Raw genomic sequence first — 25,479 nt, forward strand, 5'->3', positions numbered from 1 at the left:
AGTTTCTCTACACGCCTGTAACACTCCAATTTAACTTAGATCAGATTTACTAAATGTATTATAATGTACAGTTGTAAATAGCAATAAATAAATATTAAAAAAAAAAAATTATACCAAAATGTAAAGCCGTTATTATTTTAGGATAGGGTATAAGCCCCATGCATAAAATCCAGCCCATGTGCAGAAAAGCGATCAACTTATTTTGCTTAATATAATTGCATAGCTCTTCACCTCTTAAAGAAATCAATACTAACTAAAAGCCTTTCATAATAACTTAAAATTATAATGTTGTTCATATCCTCAAAAATATTTAGTATTTGAACTATTTTTAGAAAAAATTTTCTTCGAACCAAAAATATATGTTAATGTCCAGCTGCATGGAGTTCCAGTGGTTCCGGACCTATTTCCTCCTCTTTTGTGCTTTAGGACCACAGCAACTGTAGAAGAAAGTTGCCCGAGCCTAGCTTAATGCTCAAGGTAATCACTTCGACCCGTTAACGCTTTGTTAAAGAGATTTAGATTATAATAAATAAATTAATATGTGTTTAATTACTTTATTTGTAAAATGTAAATATTACTATCCATACTAAATATTTTTCAAAGTGATTACATTGAGTATTGAGACCAATCTCGTAGCTAGGCGGCGAGATGGCCCCGCCAAGGACGCAAATATACAGAGGACGTAAAATTAACCATGAAAAATAAACAAAATCCATGAAATTACAGTACTTAGTTCATTTTCAAATTGAGTTTTAGCTTTTCTTTGACCATAACAGCGTTTTATATTATATTTTATATATAACAATAAATAATTTTAGAGAAATCCGAAAAACAAATTTCATATCACCGATTTGATTTATACAGGGGAAGGAATACAAAAGATAGAAAAATAATAGGAGCCATTTATATCACAAAATATAACGTAATCACAAAAGATAACAACGTAGTAAATTTCAAAACCTATACGTGAAATTTAAAAAAAAATATTATGCAGACATTATAAATAAATTAAGCATAGTTTTTGACTTAGATATATGTGAATAGTTTGATAATTATTCAGAAAATTAAAAATAGAAAAAAACAGCGAGAGTTGGTAAATACCTGGAAGGCTCAGGAAAATAGATAATGGAATAAGGATTAGGACAAAGTTCAATTCTTTTGTATTCAGTGTCACAAAGATAGTTAGTTTAAGTAGTACCCTTCTATTTTAAGAATCTGTTTTGTTTAGTTAAATGATGACATAAAATTTTACGGATTGGACACAGAGACTGAGTGGCACTCGTATCTGTGATCGCATCATACTGATCTGAAAACTTTTGTAGTACAAGGTAATTAATATATACTAATTTTTAACTAATGACATTTAAAAATATGTATGCGATTAGTTTTATTTTTTATTATTGCATTGTTTTAAAATTTGTAGAGAACCCTGAAGACGGAGGAATACTATGGAGTTTATGTTAAAATAAAAAAACCTATGGAAATTACTATTTACTAAAGATTCGTGTTACAAAGAAGAATCTTTCTGGGGTATGACAGTGGTGTACAATACGAATAATTTGTTACATTATCTATGTTCGTTTCTCTTTTTACTTCCAATTTTTTTATGCTGTTTAAGATATTGTAACAAAGGAGACATGAGTGAATTAAGATATTATGTAACATTTTAGGAGAATATAAATTTTTGCTTTAAGGAATATTCTGAATTCTTCTGTCTACTATACAATACCTTTTTTATTTTTCTATATTTCAAATAGAGGTGGTTTTCAGAAAATTAATTGAGTTTTCCAGTTTAAAATAGGATTACAAACCATTAATTTTTTTTCTCACATTTATTTAATCGTTTATTTTAGAGTAAGTACAGAACTACTAATCAATATTTTATTTGCATAATTGATTATCTGATGGCAGGGCAAATTTGTATTAGAATTTTAATCATGTTCAAGCATTCGAACTGTAGCATAAACACTATCATCCATATATTCAAGTGTTACATGGTTTTGTTTTTAACCTAAAGATAATTGAGTGGTAAAAGAATATTTTTCTTTAACTTATATGAACATATAATACCACAGTTTTTGAAATTAAGAAAATAATTTTCAAATTATACCTAAATCTTGATAATGTAAAGGATAGGACATAGTATCTGTAATCGTAAGTAGTTGGAATGTAGTGTCTATAATCTAATCTGTTTTCAGAAAAAGTTATTATTCTAATTTTTATGTTATACCATCATTCTACTACAATAATTTGCACGACAATACAGGGTATTCCAAGCTTAAGTCCCCAAACTGAAAATATGAATTAAGGACCTCAAAACAAGAAAAAAAATGCCACCAAGAGGTGTGTCCGTTAATTCTTTGTTTAGAAGATATTCAAGTCTAAAGATTTGAATTGTTATGAATTATTTAGGTTATAATAAATAAATTAATATGTGTTCCATCTACTTTATAGATGAAATGTGAGCACTAACATTCTTATTAAATGTTGTCCAGAGGCTTAGCACCTTTGTTACATAACAGCAGTTATGTACGGCAATAGATATGTGTTATTGTTTCACAAGTCCCAATTAGTCTTTTTCTTAAAGAATTAAGCTTGCAAAAATTTTTTTGTTTAATGACACCACAAACCAATAATTTCTGTAGTGTCAATTCTTAATTTAGTCATAAACTTAATTTAATTAAGGTTTCATTATTTATGAATCTAGCATTGACTTCAACAAATCTCTTCACTGGACCTCAATCCTAGCTGACAAAGGCAAAACAGGCACCTATGATGCTTCGACTATACCCTCAACAAAACACTGAAGTAATTCAGCCAACTCACACCGCATGGCACAAACTGGCACTGTAAGCAGTAAGGAGAAGATAAGTGTTCTTCACACATTATCTTACTGGGACCAACCTACTAGCACTACCTGAGTAAATTATAAATCAACAATACTTGGAACAACTTGCTGAACTCCAATATTTTCACCCAAACTCTCTACTTTATTCCGACTTAGATAGGAACGGTAGGTGCGGCACAAAAACTAAAAGATCGCTTCCACCAAAGAAAATAGTGGCAACCATAGCTGCAAACCAACATTCCTGACAGGACACAGGATAAACTCCATCTTCAAGGAAGGTGGTATGGGAGTATGTCCGCATCAGGTTTTTCCATTCCACAGACTCAAATTCCCAATTGAATGTACTGCCTAAACTTTCAGCTAATTTCATCCATTCATTAAAGCAGCTATTATTATTTTTTTTATGTTAAAATTTTTGGTAAACAGCAGTTTTCATATTTTATAATGTAATTTACATGTGACTACAAGGTAAATAAGAACACTAAGTCCTTATCTGTTTCCAAATATAACATATAGTTAAGAGTATTCTCTGAGAGGTGAAAATGCTTTTTTATAAACAACCTGTGAATACATGCTGTTTGTTGGAATTTATATTATCCCTAGAATCGTACATCATAATGCTTAACGGAATGGACAATTGACTGATATATCCTATACTTTGTTGATTTTGAAATATATTTGTTACCGAAAACAAGTGCTCTAGATACTATTTATACCCAATTGTCTCTCTGAATTTTTCCTTAAAATGTAAACATAAGTTACCAGAAATTGCTATTCATAAATATTTATATTTCTTTACTTCTCTATCCTCTCCCCCACATATGTATATACATTCTATTTTACCTGCTTCACTTGACTCATTTATTTAATTATTTAATTTTCATTATTTTAATGAATGCTAATTTCTCTTTATAAAAATCCTTCTCTGATCAAAGTAATATTTCTCTTAATTTTAGTGGTAAGTCTTATCCCTGATAGACTCATATATACTCAGACTCATCATTCATAATGTAATAAGTATTTTTTATTATAACAAATTATTTGTATATTAATTATAAAGTATTTTTTTTTAAATAAAGAAAAAAGTCATGAGGTCTTGAAAGGACCTCTTGCAACATTTTTAAGAAGAAAAAATGTGTATACGTTTGAAAATTCTCTCTAATATTTCAGACAGTTTCACACTAAAATTTATTGAATGTGACAGGTGTCGGAGGATTTATTCAAATGTTATTTCAAAAATTAGTAATGTGTTGGATCCTAGTAGCACCCAATGGAACTAAGATAGTTAATGTGATCATTATAATCTTAACTTTTTAAGTAAATATTCTCTATATAACCTTAAACAAAAAAAATATCTTAAGATGAACTTTAAGCTATTTTACTTAGTTTACTAGAAATAAAAATGTAATCTTATATAATTTAGTCTGGATCTTGGATGGGTAAATCATCTGGTAACTTTTCCTTGATCATGTTTTTATAAGTTTGCCCAGGCAGTGACAGTTCCTAAATAACAAATAATCTTACTATGCAACTCAAAAATTCAGTGTAAAATACAAATCACAAGTACAGACACCTTCAGTTTTTATGATTTTACTATTCTGTTTAGATTCTAGTTATTATTTTTAGTTCTTTCATTTACTTTTTTTAATTCTTCAATTTTTAATTTAGAATAATATTTTTTTATTTTGCCAACTGATATTTTTTTTATTGTAAATACTGAGATATTTTTATTACTGTAGTTTCTTGTTAGATATGTTTTTTTAAATTATATCTTTTTATAATTCTCAAGCGAGCTAGTCCTGGAATAAAATTTATTTTCTATTTATAAAAGAATTATTTAAGCAACCTGACTTATAAAATAATGATAATTTTTTTTTTACAGGAAAATTCTAGGGAGATCCTAGAAGGTGATAGGAGAGGCAATGGCTCTTCCCTTTTGTGAACATTCTAATCTATATCCATGCCATAGCTAAAACTAAAATTCAATTTTATGAAGGAGTTAGCTCTCAAACTAATTGTTGTGTTAATTATTGTGTAATAAGTAATGTATTAGTTTGAGTAATCGTTCACCTTGTCATTAGCAATAAATAACCTAGAAAGGAAATCTGGAATATAATAAGGACTTTAAATCAAAATAAAAACAACAGTCCTGAAAACAAATTTTTATTATTACTTTTCCTTAGACACATTTCAATAAAGGATATTTCTTTCTTTAGGATTAATTAAGGCTTACATTCAATTGACCTCATAAGATTTTGGATTAATTCTTGTTTACCAGAATAACACTTTATTCTGAAAGCTATTCTTGTGAAGTTGGAGTTTCTTTATTTGTCTACACATTCTGTAGGTCAGGGATGAAGAACTTTGCGTTTCAAAGATCAGTTGTCCATACATTTTTTTATATCATTTGCATGAGAATATCTCTGAGAAAATTCAGCGCTCTTTGTGCTTACCTTCTAGTGGTTTTAGGGATGAAGGCACTTCAAAAGGAAGGATTGGAATGGTTTGAAGAGACAAAACAATTAATCAACAGAACCACGAGCAGAAAATTTGAAATATTTTATAAAGTAGATAGGTTACTTTTTTTTTTTTTTTAAATATTATTAACAGATATTTTTAGATGTGAAATTTGGATTTAACCAAGCTAGTTTTTCCCATTTTTGATAGACTAAGCACAAAACATTTGACATCAGTGCTATGATGAATTTTCAGGCAAAATTGTGGAAGGGCTGGCTTAAAAAGGTTTACAACTTTTAAAGGTGTTAACTCATATCACAGTCACCATGTATACATCTCTTGGATAATAAAGTATAGTATTGATTAGATTTATAATAGCTAGTTTGTAACTTATACCACATATTTTGTTTATAATCAGTATCTGGCTTGATAATTGTAATAATTCTTAATAATTGTATTAGAAATGTTCTTGTCATTATCTCATTTATAAATATGATCGATTAACAGAATGATGTTTCTAACGTTGCTCTTTCCACTTTGATTCTTTTCTATAAATCAAACAGCCAAATTATGAAATAAGATCTTAGCATTACTTATTTTGTAGGAGATAATGGTTGGGAGTGTAAAAAAATAAAATTTATAGTAAATTTATGACAGTTTTAATAGTATAGGAGCAAATGCAGAAAATTGTGACATGTTTTGCACAGAGTTTGATTTATTTCAAACAATTGTGTTCTTGAAGAACAAAAAAAAAAAAAAGAAAAAGAAAGCCAACATAATAAGAAATGATGGATAATTAAATTATTTTAAAATGTATTTATTTTCTGTCATAAAGTAATTTGATCTTTACTTATACTGTAAAAGCAGATTCATTTAATATCCTTGAAAAATAGTTATTGAACTATTTCAGATACGACTTAGTTTGTTTTATTCTTGAAAATTCAATATCATTAAAGCTACCTACTGCACAAAAAAATACATTAATACGATTTTTATAGTAGAGTGAATTTGAGCCTTTGTTGTTCTGTTTAAATTTGATAGTTCCTGAAATACAATTTAAAAAAAAAAAACTCTTCTTCTTCTTCTTTTTTTTTTTGAATGTTGAGAAATCAAAATTTTGTGAATTTATTTTGGGAAATATTGTGGAGTCTGCTGCTTCTACAAAACTAATTACTACAACATTTAACTTTCTTCGATATAGACTTCTGTTTGTATGTAGTTTAAATTTTTTTTTTTCCTAGACAACAAGAAATCAACACTTAATGAATTCACATTGGCAAATATTATGGAAACTGTTATTCCTTATTATAAATTACTTTATTTGTTGATAATACAATATATTGTAAGATAATCTTTGTAAACTTTATACTCTTATTATTATTATCTCATTATAATAGTTTATTGATCAATAAAATAATACCTGCCAATACTTGGACTCATTTTGTTAATCTTCTTCATGGCTATATTTTCAAGAATAGTGTAAGGAAAAAATGATTACAAATTAAAAAAATATATCTAGTGGAAATATATAAAATGTTAAGTACAATAGTAAAATCAATGAGGTAAAGAGGAGTTATCTTTAGAAGTTAACATTCTTTAATGTTTTATATGTGATTGCTCCCCAACCATCATTCTCTAGATTGAAATCACAGCTAAAAATTTCTACATTATGATTTATTTTCATAAATTTATTTCAAACACATACCCTGATCATGTTTATTTATATTTCTGTCTGTAAAAGGTCATCATTTGAAGTAATATCCTTATACTGTTGTCATTTTACCCTTTTAGGCATTCTACTCTTAAAGGAGAGAATAATTGAAAGGATTTAAATAAAATATCCTTTTATTTCTTTTTAAAATTGTTTTCTTTCAAAGAAACAGAAAGAATAATGGCTTTAAAGAATAATAAAGCTTCAGTGGTAGACGAAATACAAGTTGAGTTTTGGCCCGCTGTCAGGCAGGGGTTGGGGATACCAAATCCCAGGAGCTTGTGTTCTGAGGGTGCCCAATCATAGTTGACTAAAAAATCTACAATAAATAACATTGCTCTTATTACACTCTGATTGAAAGCTAATTTAAAAAGGTGTGTATTGTTTCTAAGTCGTAATATTATGTTTTCATAATAAACCTTAATCCACATATTACTATTATTGGCAAAGTAATACATAGGAAATATTGTGTGAAAGAGGAACTGCTATCTTGATCCTGATCCCGTTTTGCCAATGACCTATGCTCAGCTGATGGCAGACCTGGCTGAGTTGAAGAATGGAGATGAACTAATAAAATAGCTTCATATATATGATTCATGTGCAGGAAACAGATACAACTATTTGATTTAAGAATATGTAAACAAAAAAGTCTATTATTATGAAAACCTCAATGAATAATGTAGCAATACATGAATCTGTATTTATTAAACAGCATCGTTTTCCAATGGATAAATAAATAAAAGTCAGGGTAACAATTAATTTTATGTACCGGCAAAAGTACTATACCAGGGGTCTTCCCCTAAGGAGGATAAGGCTTGTATACTTGTGTTCAAAGTGGTGTGGACAAATTTTATTCTGCTTAAATGATAGCAATACAATTTAAATTAGTCAAAATATATAAGCATCACCCTTAATGAAAAATTATTGCATACAAATTTTTATATGTACCCATATTGTATATGAGGTGTTATTATTAAGTAATAAAATTTTTTTTCCAATCTTCTGAGATCATTTAGTCTATTGGTGTACACTGCTAATTTATACTTTAATAATAACTTATTAAAAGTAGTAGTTGTTTTCGTATAATTTCTTATTTTCAGAGAAGTACACCCAACTGTGATATTTTTCTTTTTTAGGTGCAATTGTTAATTTTTTATAGCAAATTACTTGAACTATTAGTATATTAATAGGACTCAGTCAGCATTGTTTACTTTTATAACTATCACATAGGTGATGTAGATTTTAATAGTGTTGTTCATCTCTCTGTGAAATTTTAGTTCGAGCAGTGAGATTTTGAAAAAACAAAACTGTCATTCAATTATTCATCAGCGTTATCATAGCTAAGAACTATAGAATCAATGTATTTTTTTAACATTAAACCTTAAAGAAGTGAAAAACACTACAAATAACTCTTGTTAAAACATTAATAACTTGTGTTATATATTTTTTTTTAATGACTTAATGACATTAGTTTTGCTGTGATGAGAAAAATAAAATTCACTGTTTAGTTTAGTCTTGACACATATATGAACTGAAGTATATATTTTAGCTATATTCTCTGTGATTTGTGTGAGAACTATTGGTTAGGGGTAAATCCAAGTACAGGTTAAACAAATAAAAAAACTAATGTATTTATACAAAAATATAAAAAAACAATCACTTTTGAGCTGACATCGATGGTAATTGGACTAGCACCATTGTTTAATATACATTTAACAGGTAACGGTTAAATAATGTGAACAATCTAACAGTTCACTATGAATGTCTTTTAAAGTTTCAGATCATCGAATTTGGCATCATCAATGTCATTGTCATCACCTTTCGTTTCTTCATGATGTTCATTGGTTTCCTCTTTTTCGTTGTACTTAATGTATACTGGCACTGGATTGTAGCTGTGGAGAACAAAACTTTGATAGGATGTAGCTATACCATGACCTCCACTTCCATGTCCAGAGGAACTATGGCTACCTTTACCATGGCCACCTTTACCTGATCCGCCCATTCCATGACTAATTCCTACGTGACCTGTTACTCCTAGTGAAGTTGATCCATGACCACCATGTCCTGAGCCTCCATGACCACCATGTCCTGTGCTTCCATGACCACCATGTCCTGAGCCTCCATGACCACTTAATCCATGCCCAGTTAATTTATGACCACCTACTCCACCGTGACTTGAACCTTTGCTTCCTCCCAGCCCACCAGATCCACCATGTCCACTGTGACCACCTAATCCAAGACCAGCTAGTGACATTCCTCCAAGGCCAGTACCTAAACTATGACCACCAAAGCCATGACCATGTCCACTGAAACCACCATACCCAAAAGATGATCCAAACCCACCGTGAGGTGAACCTGCATGACCTTTTCCAAGACTTCCAGCTTGACCATGACTGCCGAGCAGTGTTGATCCATGACCTGTACTACCAGATCCTATTCCATGAACATTGTGCCCGATCATGCCATGGCTTCCCAATCCATATCCACTGTGCTCTCCTCCATGACCACCAGCTCCTCCATGTCCTAATCCATGTGAAGTTGTTCCATGACCACCACCTCCTCCATGTCCTAATCCATGTATACCTAATCCTGTGATTCCATGTCCTTTACCACCTGCATGTCCATGTCCACCTAATCCATGACCTTCTGATCCATGACCTACTTGCCCTTTCCCACCATGGCCACCTGCTCCTTCATGACCTGATCCATGACCTACATGCCCTTTCCCACCATGGGCACCTGCTCCTTCATGACCTGATCCATGCCCACCAAGGCCAGTAGCTCCTCCATGGCCCTTTCCAAACCCACCATGACCCGTAGGTCCTCCATATCCCTTTCCAGGACCAGAAGCACCTCCGTGACTCGAGCCATGTCCACTGTGGCCTGAAACACCTCCGTGGCCTAATCCTTGTCCCCCATGGCCAGAACCTCCACCATGACTTGAACCATGTCCACCATGGCCAGATATTCCTCCATGACTTGATCCGTGTCCACCATGGCCTGAAGCTTCTCCATGACCTGTTCCATGAACTTCTTTACCAGATGCTCCTCCATGACCAGTTCCATGACCACCATGTCCAGAACTTCCTCCATGACCACCATGTCCAGAACTTCCTCCATGACCACCATGTCCAGAACTTCCCCCATGACCACCATGTCCAGAACTTCCTCCATGACCACCATGTCCAGAACTTCCTCCATGGCCTGCTCCATGACCACCATGTCCAGAACCTCCACCATGACCAGACACTGCTCCGTGACCTGATCCATGGCCTCCAAGACTGGATCCATGTCCACCATGCCCAGAAACTACCCCATGAGCTGATCCATGCCCTCCGTGAACAGATCCATGGCCTCCATGAGCAGATCCATGGCCTCCATGAGCAGAAGATCCTCCATGTCCAGATCCATATCCACTATAACTAGATCCATGACTCGTTACTCCTGCAGAACTCGTAACTCCACCATGACCTTTTCCATGTCCTCCATGGCCTTTTCCATGACCTCCAGTACCGGAAACTTCACCAAAACCTTTTCCATGAGAGCCAGGACCAGATACACCCCCATGTCCTTTTCCATGTCCTCCTGCACCTACAATCCCTTCATGACCTTTTCCATGTCCACTATGACCAGCAGCCCCACCATGACCTCCAGAACCATGGCCCCCATGACCAGTCACTGCAATGATTCCATAGCCTCCAGAACCATGTCCTCCATGACTGCCCACTCCTCCATGTCCAGTTACTCCTGAGCCACCATGACCTCCAGAGCCATGTGATCCATGACCAGCCGCTCCTCCATGTCCAGTAACTCCAATACCACTATGACCTCCAGAACCATGTCCTCCATGTCCAGTTACTCCAATGGCACCATGACCTCCAGAACCATGTTCTCCATGACCAGCCGTGCTCCCATGCCCTGTCACTTCAATACCACCATGACCTGTTGCTCCATGCCCTCCGAGACCAGTTGCTCCATGTCCTCCATGACCAGTTCCTCCATGTCCACCATGACCTCCAGCATGCCCTGCAGTACTTCCATGATTTAGTCCATATCCACCAAGCCCGGTCACTCCGTGTCCACCTGACCCATGACCACTGTGCCCACTGGCACCAGAATGTCCGCCTGTGTGTCCTGCTCCAGAACCTATACCATGAACAGATCCATGTCCTGAATTATGACCGATCCCTCCGTGCGAACCTCCACCATGTCCTCCTAACAATAAATTGCCACTATGACTGCTTCCCAGACTTGGCCATCCACTGGAAAGTCCATGAGCTGTTCCTCCGAATCCTATAAAAATTACAATAAATTCAGCTACTATAAAATGATTATATGTAAAACCCTACTCATCTTACTAATACAATTTAATAATGGAATGACCATTGCATTCCACTAATTAGGCAGATAGAAAAGTATTTTTTGATTGTTATATCTTTGAATATATTAGTCAAACTGATGACATGTTTTACTATTATACAACTGTGAATATTGATTAAGTTAATCCTACTGTGTTGCAATAATATTAAACATACTTCATTATTTTATTGCTCTGTATTAGACTTATTAATGTCCTGTACCTCTTTTTAATGTTGCATATTGCTAGAGTCACTATTCTTATAAAAACATAGTTTTAAAATCTAGTTACTATATGCAATTATATTAATCATTAAGAATAATTTAAATACAAACTATATATATTTTTTAAGATTCCTGGTTTTAAAAGATGGATTAACATGTTTATGTTGTCAAGATATAAGATAAACTACATTTACCTCCATTTGATCCGTGGCCAGCACTGCCTTTGTGTCCTCCTGTTCCGGTTCCTGTGCCACCAAAGGTCCACCCATGCCCTGAACCACTTTGTCCACCGAAACCGTGGCTGGCGTACGCTCCCAGGCCAGGTTTCACCAGACCATGCCAAGGAGTCGCTCCGTGTCCTGTAACACCTGTTCCAGGCTTTCCTTCACCAGCACCTTCCACTACATGGTACCTGCCAAGGAGTGGAGTGGTTCCTAAAGTTGCTCCTTTGATTTCGTTTAGCCCCCCAATAATGAGCTTGGATATTTCAGGACTATGGGTAGTTTCTGCAGCTATGATAGGAGCCCATGCTGTACCCAACTGCAGCTTCTGTCCGAGGGCGGAAGGGTAACTGACGAGAGCAATGGGCTTCGCTGGTATAACACCCGTCAACTGTTCTAAACCTCTCTTCGTTGGCTCCTTTACCTCCTGCTTCCTCTCTTTTGGTTCAACTTGTGGTTTTGTCTTTTCTACATTTTCATTTTTGTCAGCGACAACAGCCACTGCAAATAAAAGAATTCCCACCTGAAAAAAAAGAAATAAAAAGGTTTATTGGTTTATACGGAACTATTTAATGAACTAAAGAAGGCATTTTTAGCACATATTGACAATAAAAGAATTCCATTACAGTATAACGGACTGTATTTTATTTATGCCGACAAAAAGAAAACACCAATCTGGGAATTGTTTTATAGGTTTTAGTATTTTTAAAATACGTCAGTTCATGTTTGACACATAATTATTAATATGTAGTTTGAATTATGACTTTTTTATTTATTGATATTTACAACTGTATAAAAAATACAACAAGTACATTTGACCATAATGATATGATACAGCATGTAGAGAAACTACCCAGTAGTAGAACTCTTAAAAACATTTTACAATATAAGGTCACGAGGCCATCTTCTTTTCAGGCGCCTCGGAGGATTGCCAGGAATGGAAGAGGAAGCAAGGTTAGAAACTAGTAGGCTAGATCGGTTACATAAGGAACATTTAGGTCTTTATGGATGGTTTTATTAGTAACAAAATAAGGAGCATTGAGGATTGTACGAAGGATTTTGGATTGTAAGGATTGGATACGAGAGGAATTCGAAGGTTAGGCCCCAAAGCTCAACTTCGTATGTCCAGATGACTTTTTTAAAAATTTGATTACGTCATAGTGTGAATGAGTGCAAACTCATGCTTCATACTTGATGAGATCAATATCTGAAGGTCAATCGAATTAATTTTTAATTATAATGTAAATTGTTTGAAAAAGGATTAGAGCTGTCCTTATATATAAAAATAATTATCCGTAATCATTCCACTAGAAGAATGGACACATAAATGAACAACTGAGAAGCCATGGGCCGCAATGGTTGCATACCACTACTTATTTGGTGCTGATTTCCCTTTCGAACAAGTTCTCGAATGATGTGCAACTTCTCAACTTCTCTGACCCCAAGATATTCTTCAATGTTTCGCTATGCGCTGTGAAATGAATCGCATCATTGCCTAAATTCTCCAATAAGCAATGAACTTAATGTTCAGCCGATTGTCAGAATTATTCATTTTGAACTGATTTCTTTATAATAGTTGTTGGTGTTGAAAAAGTAAAATGCTCCGTTCTGAAATAACAACTGAATTTTCTACACGAGTTAGCTCCAAAAAGGAGTACAAAGAAAATTTTCTTTCCCTGTCCACTTATAATGAGCCAGGAAGCTTTCAATTATTACATCATTGTTTTTATAAACAATTGTTTTAGAAATATGTATAAACCTTGACTTGTTAAACGGTTAGAGATCAAATTTATAACGCAATGGATTGGTGTGGATTCAAGTTTTAATGAACTTAGAGCAGATTCATCCCTTATGGGAACGGAAAGGGGTAAATTATTAATTTTTATAATAGGCAGTTTGTTGGCCTAGAAAAGTTTTGACAAATATTAATTTATTAAATTAATTGTGCTGAAATCGATTTGAAAATTGTTGATTTTTGGATAGTTTTGAAAATTAAAATAGTTTCATGGTTAATTTTGCGTCCTCTTTATACTTGATGAACCGAAATATTTCCATTTTCTCAGATGGTGAGCTGTGATGGTTTCTGATAAATTAGTTGTTTTCTTCTCGTTCAGAAGGAGGTGATAGGCAATAGAAGTTTTTTTATTCTGTCAAATCCTCAAGAGAGTAAATGAATCAAATCTATTGGCCAAACAACAAATAATGATTTTATTTAATATTAGTTCTTCAGTTCACAGTGGACCTTGTGTTTTGAAGTTAAAATAAATAGTTTTTGAGATAGCTCACGAGTTAGGCACGGGTCAAACCTCATTATAAGGTTAGCTTCTACAGCGTCATGATTGCAGTAGGATACTAATCACAGGATAAGTATCTACATGTGTGTATACTAATATGTATTTATAGCTACTGCATACTGACTACTGACATATGTATTCATATAGCCTATATATATGTCTGTATGCATAAATCTATGGGCCGATTCTGTCAATGGTCATTAATTGTTTCAATATTCGGATAATATTTGCAAAAGTGAGCTGCCATTTGCCTGCCAGACATGTAATCTTTTTTATTGAAGTTTAGCCAATACGTATGGATGAAATATTATTAACTTAATTAATTAACTTGGTACTGTATCGTCACCAATAAACTTTGTGAAAATTAATTTTAATGTATTCAGTTGATAATTTTACCTGAGTAGCCGCAAACAGGGTAAATAAAGCGCAAAAAGAGAAGGATTATAGTAAATACCTATAATCCGTCCGTTTTTAGGCACGTGGGGAATGAGCAAACGCCTCGACCGATTTCCAATTTTCATGTCTCAAATTATTCAGGCCCGCGGGTTCCTTTCAAACATTCGTAGCCCCCCTAAAACATCCGTTCATGTACGGCCTAGTTATGATGCCTCACTGAATACAATGCAGAGTTGCTATAAGCTTAAGGATCTCTGAATCTTAAATGTAAAACTGAAGTGATATTTTCCAGTTGGGGCAAAATAATTAGTTATTAAGTAAACTGTTACTTAAAGATAGTTGTAATAAATTATGGATATTTACCAGTTGTGTGTGAATATTATATTGTTTATACGAATGAGTATGATATCGCGTATATTTCGAATGAATTAATGAAAGTCTTACATATCTAATCCGAGAGTTTTCGCAGGAGTAAACTAGTCTGATGAATTTGTTTAAATTATCAAATCAATGTATTTCTTCATCTGTACTGGTAGTCCATCATTGAAATTTTTTAAGAACACTATTAAGTAAGCATAAACTAAAACAATCGAGGATTTATAAAGATGTACAAAGTATAAAAAATTGTATGACCGCATTCTGTTTTTTTTTTTTTTTAAAACATCCAATTTTTTTTCTAACAATATAGAACAGAATACGGGTTGAATATTCATGAGTTTTTTATTTTTTCTAAAATGTAAATATCTGAATTGTATAAACTCTGTACAAAAAGTAATGTGAAGAAAAAATTTTTGTTATATATTTTTTTTTAGTGTAAATAAATATCTTTTAAGTGTAAATATATAAAAAAAATATTGATCCACTATTGGTTTTAAAAATTTTGTTTTGGTATGTTCTTCTATTGCTAGTTGACAAAAGAAGTTCATATAAAATAAAAAAAAATCATTCATTTTTTGTGTTAGTTCTTTTATTGCTATTTAAAAAAAGATGTTCATTTATGACGTCAATCATAAAATTAAGTGTGTAAGATACAGAACATTATTTCCTAAAAATAAAAAAAAATAATCGACTGATTATTACTTATTTCCATACATTTTTGGAAAAAATGGTTGCTTTGTATGGAATTTCCAATTTTTGCATATTGTTAGTTGTATATAATGATGCTTATAACTAGTTTGAAGGGAAGTACAGTTTGCGCACTTTAATGACAGAACCTTTCCTCTACCTATTTACGAAATTTGATAGGAAAAATATGAATATTACTGTTATACTCCAAATGGTTCTACTTTCTTGTTGTTCATTTTCTAGGTTCTCTTTTTATTTCTCTTAAATAAATTATCAGTAATTTAATTATGATGTGGGAATATAACTTGATATAACTGTTACACTTTCTTTCGTTCCTTCGACTGCTACATCAGCTGTTTCTGGTATTCCATGACATAAGATCCAAGAGTTTTTTCCAAGAACCGCCAAGGTGGTACAGAACATTAAGACCTCCTTCGATGGTCCTACGGTGTCCGGCTAGCTATGACCATTCTGTTCCTTTCTATCGGAGCCATTCACTACTGGAATTTTAGTTTAGCAAAATCAAAATCAATCGTCTTTAGGGGATCATTTGAAGCATTGAAGATATAACAATATTAACTTAAGCAACAAATCGTTTAATTTAAATTTAATTGATAAAAATAAAAAGTACATAACGTATTTCCGATTCTTCATTATATAATGTTAATATTCTTAAATATTGTGTCCTAGCTATTTAAAAGGTGAGTGGCGTTTGATAAATACTTGTCCTACCAAACCAAAAACAAATCCCTTACTATATATGTAAATTCAATAAATATGCAATTCATTGAATTTCAGTAGTTTTTAAGATTCTTAATTGTTCTTTGACCCGTCTTAATTCCGTTCACATATAATAATACAATTAATCAAAATAACGCTAACGGTTGTTCTCACAAACTTGACTTTGTTCACAAATGTGGGGTCTGGATGTATTCAGAATACCTGCTATTTTATAAAGAATTGCTTACATTTTTCAGATATTTAGCACAAATTTAAAGGATTTTTGTGTTTTTAAAGTCTATTTTAACCACTGAGTGTCGTATTGAACATCTCCAAGATATATTGTGGTCTGAAAAATGTTCAATACAAAGTGAAGTTTCCCATGTCCGTATTCTATATAGTTATTTATAAAATTGTTTCTTTTATTCAAAATATCGAAATTTTTAAAAAATAAAACACACAAAAAAAGATTGAAGGAGTTTAAGTAAGGTTGATGATATTAAAATTGTTTTAATGCGTAATGGTTAGTAAACGGAATAAATAATGATACGAAACATTGCACTGAATATATGATTAAATGAATTAAGAAGTATGAAGAGTTTTTTTCTTGAAATACAGTAATATAATAATCAATATTCCTGAGTTTGTTTAATAATAAAATATATAAATTATTGATTTGGATATTTAAATTATGAGTAGTTTCAATGCCGGCAAGCAAGTTGCCATTCTACACGAATCCGTAAAGCTTTCTCATTTTCATTGAAAATTCTATTCAATTGCTAACCTTACAAACACGAAAACTTAAAAAAGAAGTCCTATATTTCCCAAATATGGGCGAAAAACCGGTTTCATCTGATTGTAAATGGTTATTTGAAGCCCTTAGTAGTGTTTCGCGAAACAACGCAAAACTTTTTCTGAACATTATTTTTATTCAAAACAGATTTTAAATGCATTGATTTTGAAAGAGTACAGTTGCCTTTCGGTGAGATATCCAATTTTCTATTTATTACTGATAAAAAATAATTAAAAAAAAAAAGAAGCGCTTTTGTTAAAGGACAGAAGAATGAACTGAAGAAAAATACTTCTGAAATAATAAATAAAATGATACCGCAGTGGGTTAGTGTGGATTCAAGTTTTAATGAACTTAGAGCAGTTCCATCCCTTATGGGAATGGAAAGGGGTATATTATTAATTTTTATAATAGGCTGTTTGTTAACCTAGAAAAGTTTTGACAAATATCAATTTATTAAATTAATTATATATGTAGTTGACCGTATAACTTTAAATATAAGAAGATGGTCAGGGTTGCTGTCAAAAAAGAACAAATAGTTTTTGACTAATTAATGTCCGACGTTTCGTCCCACTTTGCAGGGCTGATCAAAGCGATAGGCAGCATGGAGCATTTTAACCCATCGCTTCGAACAGCCCTGATGAAGCCATGCAAAGAGGGACGAAACGTAGGATATTTAATAGTTAAAAACTATTTGTTCTTTTTTGACCGCAACCCTGACCATCCCTTCTTATGTTAAATTAATTGTATTGACTACAATCGGGGGCCTTGCTTATTATTTAACTTTTATTGTATAATGTCCTTGTGTGATTATTACCGAATAATATCTCATCATCATTGAATTATAGTTATTAAAATAATAATAACAACTAAATATAAAAAAAAATAAAAAATCCACTAGCGTAAGCCAACCAAGTTACAACCTTCATTGGACCCTTCACCTAACCTTATAATGCCAAAAGGTAATCCAAGGTATCCTTAACACCCAGCTATACATATAGCATACCTCCTATATGTACGTACCAAATACCCACTAACATCATTACAGGAGGGTATGAAAAAAAAATAATAAAAAAAAATAACAACTAAATGGAATAAGTATATTTCATTTTTATGGAATCATAATACTATTTCTGAGATTAAAGTTATACCTCAAATTGATCCTGTTTGAGGTCACGGGCTATAGTCGACTAAATGCTGTATTTCTTAATAATGTTATTAGTAAAGCTTCTGCAATTATATTACCGGTTAATCGTACTGCTAAACTTCCTGATCAGACAATATTACTAATTGTCTCAATTATACCTACTGACCGACATAAATCAAATGATCTTTCAATAACAACGTTTATTTTTTAGAACAGTGTTAAGGGCGAAAAATATCAGTATTTGTCCTGTTTATGTATAAACATGAATTATATAATTAGTTTTTTTTTTTTTAATTTTTGAGTAAAATGGAATTTGACCTCTGCCTTCAGGTAGCTGACGTGTGACGTTTTCAATCTACCGTCGGCATTGAGCTGGGGACTCACAGCGGTTGTTTCCTAACCGAGGAGTCATTCCTGACAGCGCAGAGCACCGGCATTGTCTTCTATTCCAAGCATTTCACGGTAGGACGACGCGAGCATTCATTACCTCGTAACCGATTTCTTGACCGTACACCTTGTATTCGTTACGATAATGAAGGAGTAACGAAAAGTTCTTTTGTTAAGCTTCAACTTTTTTTTTTTACCCTGTAAAAACCTCATACATCGAGGAAAGAATTTCTTTTTTCCACGAAGAATAAACTGAAATGAAAATCGTCAAGTAGGTACATAACAATTCGCGTAATGGGGTTTAAAAACTTTTACATTCCACGAAACAGTTAAAACCTCTTCTTCAAGAGGAAGATTAAATGTATTCATATATATTCAGTTTTTAGAACTTTTTGATGAAATATGGAATCTGTTATTCAAAACCTGTACTTCAACTCTAAGAAGGGGGTTTACTAGCAGGGCTTAACGAAGAATGCGAGTTTATGAGGATCAGGGAGGAAACTTCTAAAGAGGGAACTTAATAAACATTCTTCTTCGTTTTCCGGAAATCGGAAAACTCCTTTTATTAAAGTCAGTTTCATCCTTAAACTTTTAGTATGAAATTCATCACAAAGTCTCGAGGAACTTATTGCTAAAGTTAATCGTGAAAACTGTACATAGTATTGTTACTTATTTCAGGATTCTTGGAATGTAATTAAACTTCCTAACTATCGATGATTGTTGAACGTGAAAGGAGAATGAGGCATTAACGAAGAAATACCTTAGTGAATGACTATCATGGAGTAACTTGATTATTCACCGAATTCATAAGACTAAGCTTAACGTCAACCAAATATCATTCGATTTCTTCATAATTAATGTAAACATGCTTTACACCATTTTTTCGTTAACCGTTAGAAACTAAACCGAGTACCGAGTATTTGGGTTGGTGATCCAACGCGGACAATTTATTTTATAAAAAAATAATAAGGTATCCAAAGTGGTTCCAGATTACACTGAACTATGAAATGACTAGCCTCGCTTGTAAAATTCGATTTTTCTTAATTGTCGTAAATAGCATTTAAAGACGTAATCATAGTTACCTATTCTCCACAGTAAACTTCTTTAATTCATAGATCTCTCGGATCTATTTACAGTTAAATGTTGAAGTGAGAGTAAGAAGTAGATGTACTGTTCCGGAAAGTTAGTTCCACAGTTAGTTCCATTAAACGTTCGATCTTGATTAGGATTATTAGTTATCCTACGAAGATTTGAATTGGACGAAAACTTTGAAAGCGACAATTATTTCTACTTTTTATTTATAGGATGTATTAAACTTTTGAACTGTCGCGACATAATTATCGATATTATTTTGTTTCAAGTATTAAGCTGTTTAATTTCTAGTGCTATCCATAGCACAATTTTTTATAATTTTATTTTATATATACATTGGTATTAAATAAATTGAATATGAATTACAATTCGCTGGAATTCAACTAAAGTTTGGGTAACTAAATTATTGTTTATTAGTATTTATCTATTATTATTAATAATTAGAAGTAACAGAGCTAAAATTGCTGGATAAAAATAATAGTTTAACGAAAAATATATGAATATTCAAGATCTCTAAGATGAAGCCCTAGAGAATATGAAGGTTCAGAATTTATGGTTTTAGATTGATAGCTATTATAGAAGTAATACAAAGCGAAGTAAATGGCCTGTACTGAAAACTTACTGTAAAGAGCTTTGTGTGTGAGGGGCGAGGGATTGTAGAAAGAAATAGTACAAGAGCCGGGAAGAAAAAAAGTCGGTTATTACACCCTAATTTTTTATTACTTTATTGAAAACTATGTATAATTACTAGTCAAAACTGATGAATCTGCCAAGGATATGTTGGGGGAATAAAGAATGGTGGCTGTTTCAAAACCTTAAAAAAAATTATTTTTTCATTCGGAGCTCTATATCTTAAAGAGTATCAACAATACCAGAAAATTTAAAAGAACATTATTTAAAGAAGAGTAAATTTTCTGAAATATTGCCTAATAGAGCTATTTACGTCCAATAGTTCTCGGGATATAGCCTTTTAATAAGCAATATTGCATAAAAAATATACTGAAAGATCAGTAGTTAATTTATTTCGCCTGTCTGCCAACACTCAAAGTAAAGGAAATTTAACTTACTATAAAGTAGTTTATGACACTTATTTTCGTAGGTGTAATAAATTTGTCCAAACAACTAAACAACAATTTATTTTAGCAAATATCCTAAAAAGTAATACTCCTACGAAAATAAACGTCATAAACTACTTTATATCCCATTAAACTAGCTTTAATTTGAATGCTAATAGACATCTGTACGTCAAATGGTTTTTGAGGTTAGATTTTTTCAAAATAAATACACTAACTACTGATCTTTCAGTACGTTCCATACAATATTTTTACGAAATTTTGCTTTTTAAAAGCTATATTTAGAGAACTATTGAACGCAAATAGCTCTAATAGAGCTTATATTTTAGAAAATTTACTCTACTTTAAATGATGATCTTAGATTTTCTATCGTTGTTAGTAGTTTTAAAGATAAAGAGATCCGAATAAAAAAATATTTATTTTTAACGTTTTGAAACAGCCGCCATTTTTAATTCCTACCACCTTTACTTGGCAGACTCATCAGTTTTGACTAGTAATTATACATAGTTTTCATTAAAGTAATAAAAATTTAGGGGTGAAATAACTGCCTTTTTTCTCCTCTTGGGCTCTTGTACTAAAAGTGGAGTAATAGGTGAATGTATGAATTACGAATACGAACGGAAAGGCAACCAATAACGTATTAACATTTTTGTCTCTCTGTTTTTGTTTGTCTCAATAATTTGAAATGTTAGGAACTTTGAGCTTTAAAAACCTACTTTAAATTGTGGTAAAGGATTATTCAAAAAAGGTTATTTCTTTCCAAAATTGCCAATAAATTCTATTTAGGAATATCAGCTATCTAGAAATGTTTTGGAAAAGAGCAAATATCACCTTGCTCTGAGGAAGGAAATAAAAAAAAAGGCTAAATCAATTTTTAATCAATCAGGAAGGCTCAATAGGAGATTGTGTAGCTGATGAATTGAGGATAAAGAATTGAATAGAACATTGTGATGTCTGGTATGAATATGGTGGTAAAGTTTTTATACAAAGACAAATGCTTACGTATTCAAATGTACAATAATGCTACAAATAAGAATATGACCTCTGTTTTGTTATCATTTAAATTATAAGGAGAATGTTTCAGCTAAACGTAAAATACGCCAAAATTAACTAAAATACTTTAAGATAAGCTGGAAGATCATAGAAAATTATATAATCATGATCAGTTGAGATACAGAGCTGACTACTGCTCGATGCAGGGTAGCTCTCGCCTCCCTGTTCTAGGTTGCATGTCTTGATAAAATATTAAAAAGATGCGATGGGTTCGAAGGTATTCCTCCTCTTCTGACAGCCATCGCTCCAGCTGACTTATAGAGCTTCCAGTTTCCAGTCATTTTAAATTTATTATGAGCTAGGTCTGATTTGTAGCCATTTCAAGGATATCCCTTCCATAAATCCATGAATAAGTATGGGATTCCGCGGTTTGGTAACTCGGTCAACCGGTAAAGTAAATTTGTTAATAAGTAAACTTGTGTCCGATAAAGGATTAAGACATTAATAAAAGTAGTCTAATCAATTAAGGTAAACATAATATCGTAAAAATGTTTTTTTTTTGTAATAATAAAGATTTTTAAAAATGATGGTTGTTTTAAAAACAATTTTTTTAAAAATTTTCAGAACCCATTTTAAATATATACCTCGTTCTAACGCTTCTCGACATAATCTTTAAAAAAAAAATTCAGATTAACAAAGTCCGCTGATAGAAAGATGGATAAATATATGCTAAGTAGGTATATTTATTATTTCCACTATGGCTGGAATGGATTGGTAGCCTACTGGTTATCCAAGATACTTTTTATACATACTTATTTAGGTTAACAAAAGGTTATAATATACCAAATTAATGTTATAAGATTATAACATGTCGAATACTCGTCACAGCGATAGTAAGAATACAACATGATAGAAGTTTGTTTTTGTTTAGTGGTGCCAAACATCACTGGTCATCAACGCCATTTATACCCCATTTAATTTTATTTTTTTAAAATTTGATTATTTATTTATTTTATTCTTATTTTTTCCCCTTTTTAATGTTATATTTTTGTCAGTTAATCTTTTGATTTTAAAAACTGAAACACTAATTCTATTGTTTTATCATCGTCTCCGAAGGTTTATGAAATATCTAGGTTTAATCCTAAGCTATTGAGGCATGATGTGAAATATGGGCATTCCTAGAAAATATATGGCTAATTGTCAAATTTTTGTTGCAATACTGGGAGTTCGGAGGCGTTTCTTTTGAAATAAGATAGGAGTGGGTGAGCCTCGTGTGGCCTATTCTCAGCCTAGTCAGTATGACCTTCTCTCTACGACATTTGCGACTGAAGATACCCCCCCAGGGCTTGACGTCTTGAATCCACAAAGGATGCCATTTATCTTTGATTTCCTGTTCAAGGGGTTTACTTATTTCTGATGGAGTTAAAATTGGTTTACCAATAATTAATAACCCATATAAATGTAACTGACGTACCCATGTCTTGTAAAGTGTTCAAATAAAAATGAATGCAGGAAATTTTCGGATGTTCTGGATACATACAATTTAAACCTTTTAATGAGCTTAATCAATTTGTAATTACTGTTATGTTGTTGTGATTCAAAGACACACAGATGTGAAGTGCTGCTACTATTGCCTTGAGTTCTGCAGTGAATATATGTTCTTTGTAGAGTTTAATTTTGTATGTTGAGTCATTAGTTACAAAGGATTGGTCTGATTTTGATCGGTCTGCATAGACTATAAAGGATCTGGCATGTTTTGAATTAGACGAGAATAGTGGGCTTCATATTCAACTGATTCGGTGTTATTTTTCGAGTTTTGGACAGGTCTAGAATTGCTTTAGTACGTTGGAGGTCAATTGTTATCGTTTTGACTGTAGTTTATTGATAGAATTTTTTTTTTAGTAAACTTGATAGAAGTTTTTATTGCAAATACGCGATTCCTTCTATCAACTACTTTACTCGCAATAAGGAAATTTTTTCAAATCAAGATAATAAATCCCATAACCATAACTGGGATAAGAGTGTAGAACAGATTGATAAAAGTTACAGTAACTTTTTAATCAGTTCCTATTGTAAAAATAGTATTATTATAACGAGAAAGAGTAATTAATATATACTTAAGCGAATTTAAGAACAAGGAATCAAATTCATATTATAATCCAAATCGCGTTTATCAGCTATCATGGAAACATTTTATTTTTCTCACAAATAATTCATTTTATTACAATGAGGACTTAGCCTAAAAATAATTAAAAAAAAGAATGCAATATATATAGAAAAAATATTAGTAAATATTGTTCATTGGTTCACACAATTTGGAATAATTCATTTTTAGTTTTGATAGTTTATATAGTTTTGATCTAGGTGTTTAAAATATTGTACGGAGTCTAAGCATCATTGTTATTATTAAAATTCGAAATTAAAATTTAATCATATATTTCCGAAGGTTATTCGATTTCTGTAGAATGGGAGACGAATGACAAACTTGAAGTTAACAATAGAGGATCTCGATAGAAATCTTACACCTTTGTCATTGTATCTTTTATACAGGTTTGAGTATGACAGTATTATATTTATATAACACAAACGTGGCGCCAGTATAAAGCTGTACAAAAGAATTATAAATTTGATCATAACACGATAATATTTCATTCTTTACGCACGAAAATCATTAATCTTTACTTGAATCTTATGAGATTTTTAGAAAGTTTTTTCAAGGTAAAACAAGAATAATGTTAAATTAACGATAATTTTGTGTTGCGAATTTGAATAAAAACAGTTATTTTACTGATTTTTTTTTTAAACTTGTAAGGAAGTATAAAGTTCAGGAAAATTCTGTCAGTATTGTTGGGAAATTTTATATTTTTATTATAGAAGAAAATTATTGCACAATTCCTTTCAAAATAAATATGAAGTAAATCAACTGACCACAAGACTATGTTTCAAACAGCGCCAAGGAGGCATAATATCACTTTTATATAGGTAAACAAAAATTTTACGAAAAAATCTATAATAAGTGATATCTCGTAATTTTATCATTCTCTGACTGCTTCGCATAATTTATATCAATTAATTTGTCTATATGTCGGGTGCAGTAAGAAAAGAAAAACACCAATAGGCAATTATTTGATTTTTTCTGTTAGGCCAAGATCATTCTTATCACCCGTGATGTTAAACATTTTTGCTTACATCTATCAAAGTGTTGGGTTAGAAAAAAGTTAATGATCTTACCCTCAAAGTTGGGTTTCTGAACCTCTTAACATGATGTCAAAGTGATTGAAACTTCAATAATGATGAACACACCAATTTACTTTGGAATATTTTGAGTTCAACGCCATCATATAGAAAAAGAACTGAATTTAGATCTGTCTTCAAGTTTTTAATACGAAACTAGAGGAATAAAAAAATATAAATAAGCGAAATATATCTCTGTCCTATAAACTATTTCCTGAAAACCTTTCTTTTTAAAGGGCAGTTAATAATACATTATATTAATGCAACAAACACCTGAATTACTATATTTTATTTTTAATGCACATCTGTTTTTCTTTTTTAAATATAAATCAAATATAGATTAACTGTAGAAAGCATTAAAAAAAAATATGAGCCGTAGGGTATATACCGAAGCAATGTTAATAATTAAATACGTAAGTATTAATATCTATTCATGAATTAAAAAAAAAAAAAAGTACCGCTAGAAATTT

The 25,479-nt window shown here is 31.9% G+C and overlaps 1 protein-coding gene and 1 long non-coding RNA gene across 7 annotated transcripts in view; one reads left to right on the top strand and one right to left on the bottom strand.

Moving 5' to 3' along the window:
- The window catches only part of LOC106678939 (uncharacterized), an 11,847-nt gene extending 5,268 nt beyond the window's left edge, over positions 1-6,579 (top strand). For 2 of the 5 annotated variants that reach the window (XR_001342862.2, XR_010845040.1), the window contains exons 2-4: positions 1,229-1,328; positions 1,424-1,530; positions 4,731-6,579. This is a non-coding gene — a long non-coding RNA (uncharacterized lncRNA). Of the gene's footprint in view, positions 1-1,107; positions 1,329-1,423; positions 1,698-4,730 lie in introns of those variants that run through there. The other 3 variants (XR_010845028.1, XR_001342861.3, XR_010845022.1) reach the window with 3 other exon arrangements.
- Positions 6,580-8,622: 2,043 nt separating this feature from the next.
- On the bottom strand, positions 8,623-25,249 carry LOC106678949 (uncharacterized PE-PGRS family protein PE_PGRS46). 2 transcript variants are annotated; one of them, XM_014417818.1, is made up of 4 exons: positions 25,007-25,249; positions 15,895-16,073; positions 11,792-12,341; positions 8,623-11,309 (listed from the first exon to the last, which is right to left on the bottom strand). In XM_014417818.1, the coding sequence occupies exons 2-4, from the start codon at positions 15,994-15,996 to the stop codon at positions 8,785-8,787; spliced, it is 3,177 nt and encodes a 1,058-aa protein (XP_014273304.1). In that variant the 5' UTR covers positions 15,997-16,073; positions 25,007-25,249; the 3' UTR covers positions 8,623-8,784. The 2 variants fall into 2 exon arrangements, with proteins under 2 accessions (XP_014273304.1, XP_014273303.1); XM_014417817.1 differs by having other exon boundaries at positions 15,889-16,073.
- Positions 25,250-25,479: the final 230 nt, after the last annotated feature.

This window comes from Halyomorpha halys, unplaced genomic scaffold, assembly GCF_000696795.3.
Source record: "Halyomorpha halys isolate HHAL.00 unplaced genomic scaffold, Hhal_1.1 Scaffold169.1, whole genome shotgun sequence".
In the NCBI taxonomy this organism is placed as follows: domain Eukaryota; kingdom Metazoa; phylum Arthropoda; class Insecta; order Hemiptera; family Pentatomidae; genus Halyomorpha; species Halyomorpha halys.

What these genes read in the sequence shown, in the direction of transcription:
- LOC106678949 (XM_014417817.1), bottom strand. Translation starts at nt 15,996, where the DNA reads ATGTTCTGTACCACCTTGGCGGTTCTTGGAAAAAACTCTTGGATCTTA. An exon ending in GAACGAAAGAAAGTGTAACA is followed by an intron (nt 12,342 to 15,888) that starts GTTATATCAAGT and finishes CTTTTTTTTCAG; the next exon opens with GTGGGAATTCTTTTATTTGC. An exon ending in TGGCCACGGATCAAATGGAG is followed by an intron (nt 11,310 to 11,791) that starts GTAAATGTAGTT and finishes TAATTTTTATAG; the next exon opens with GATTCGGAGGAACAGCTCAT.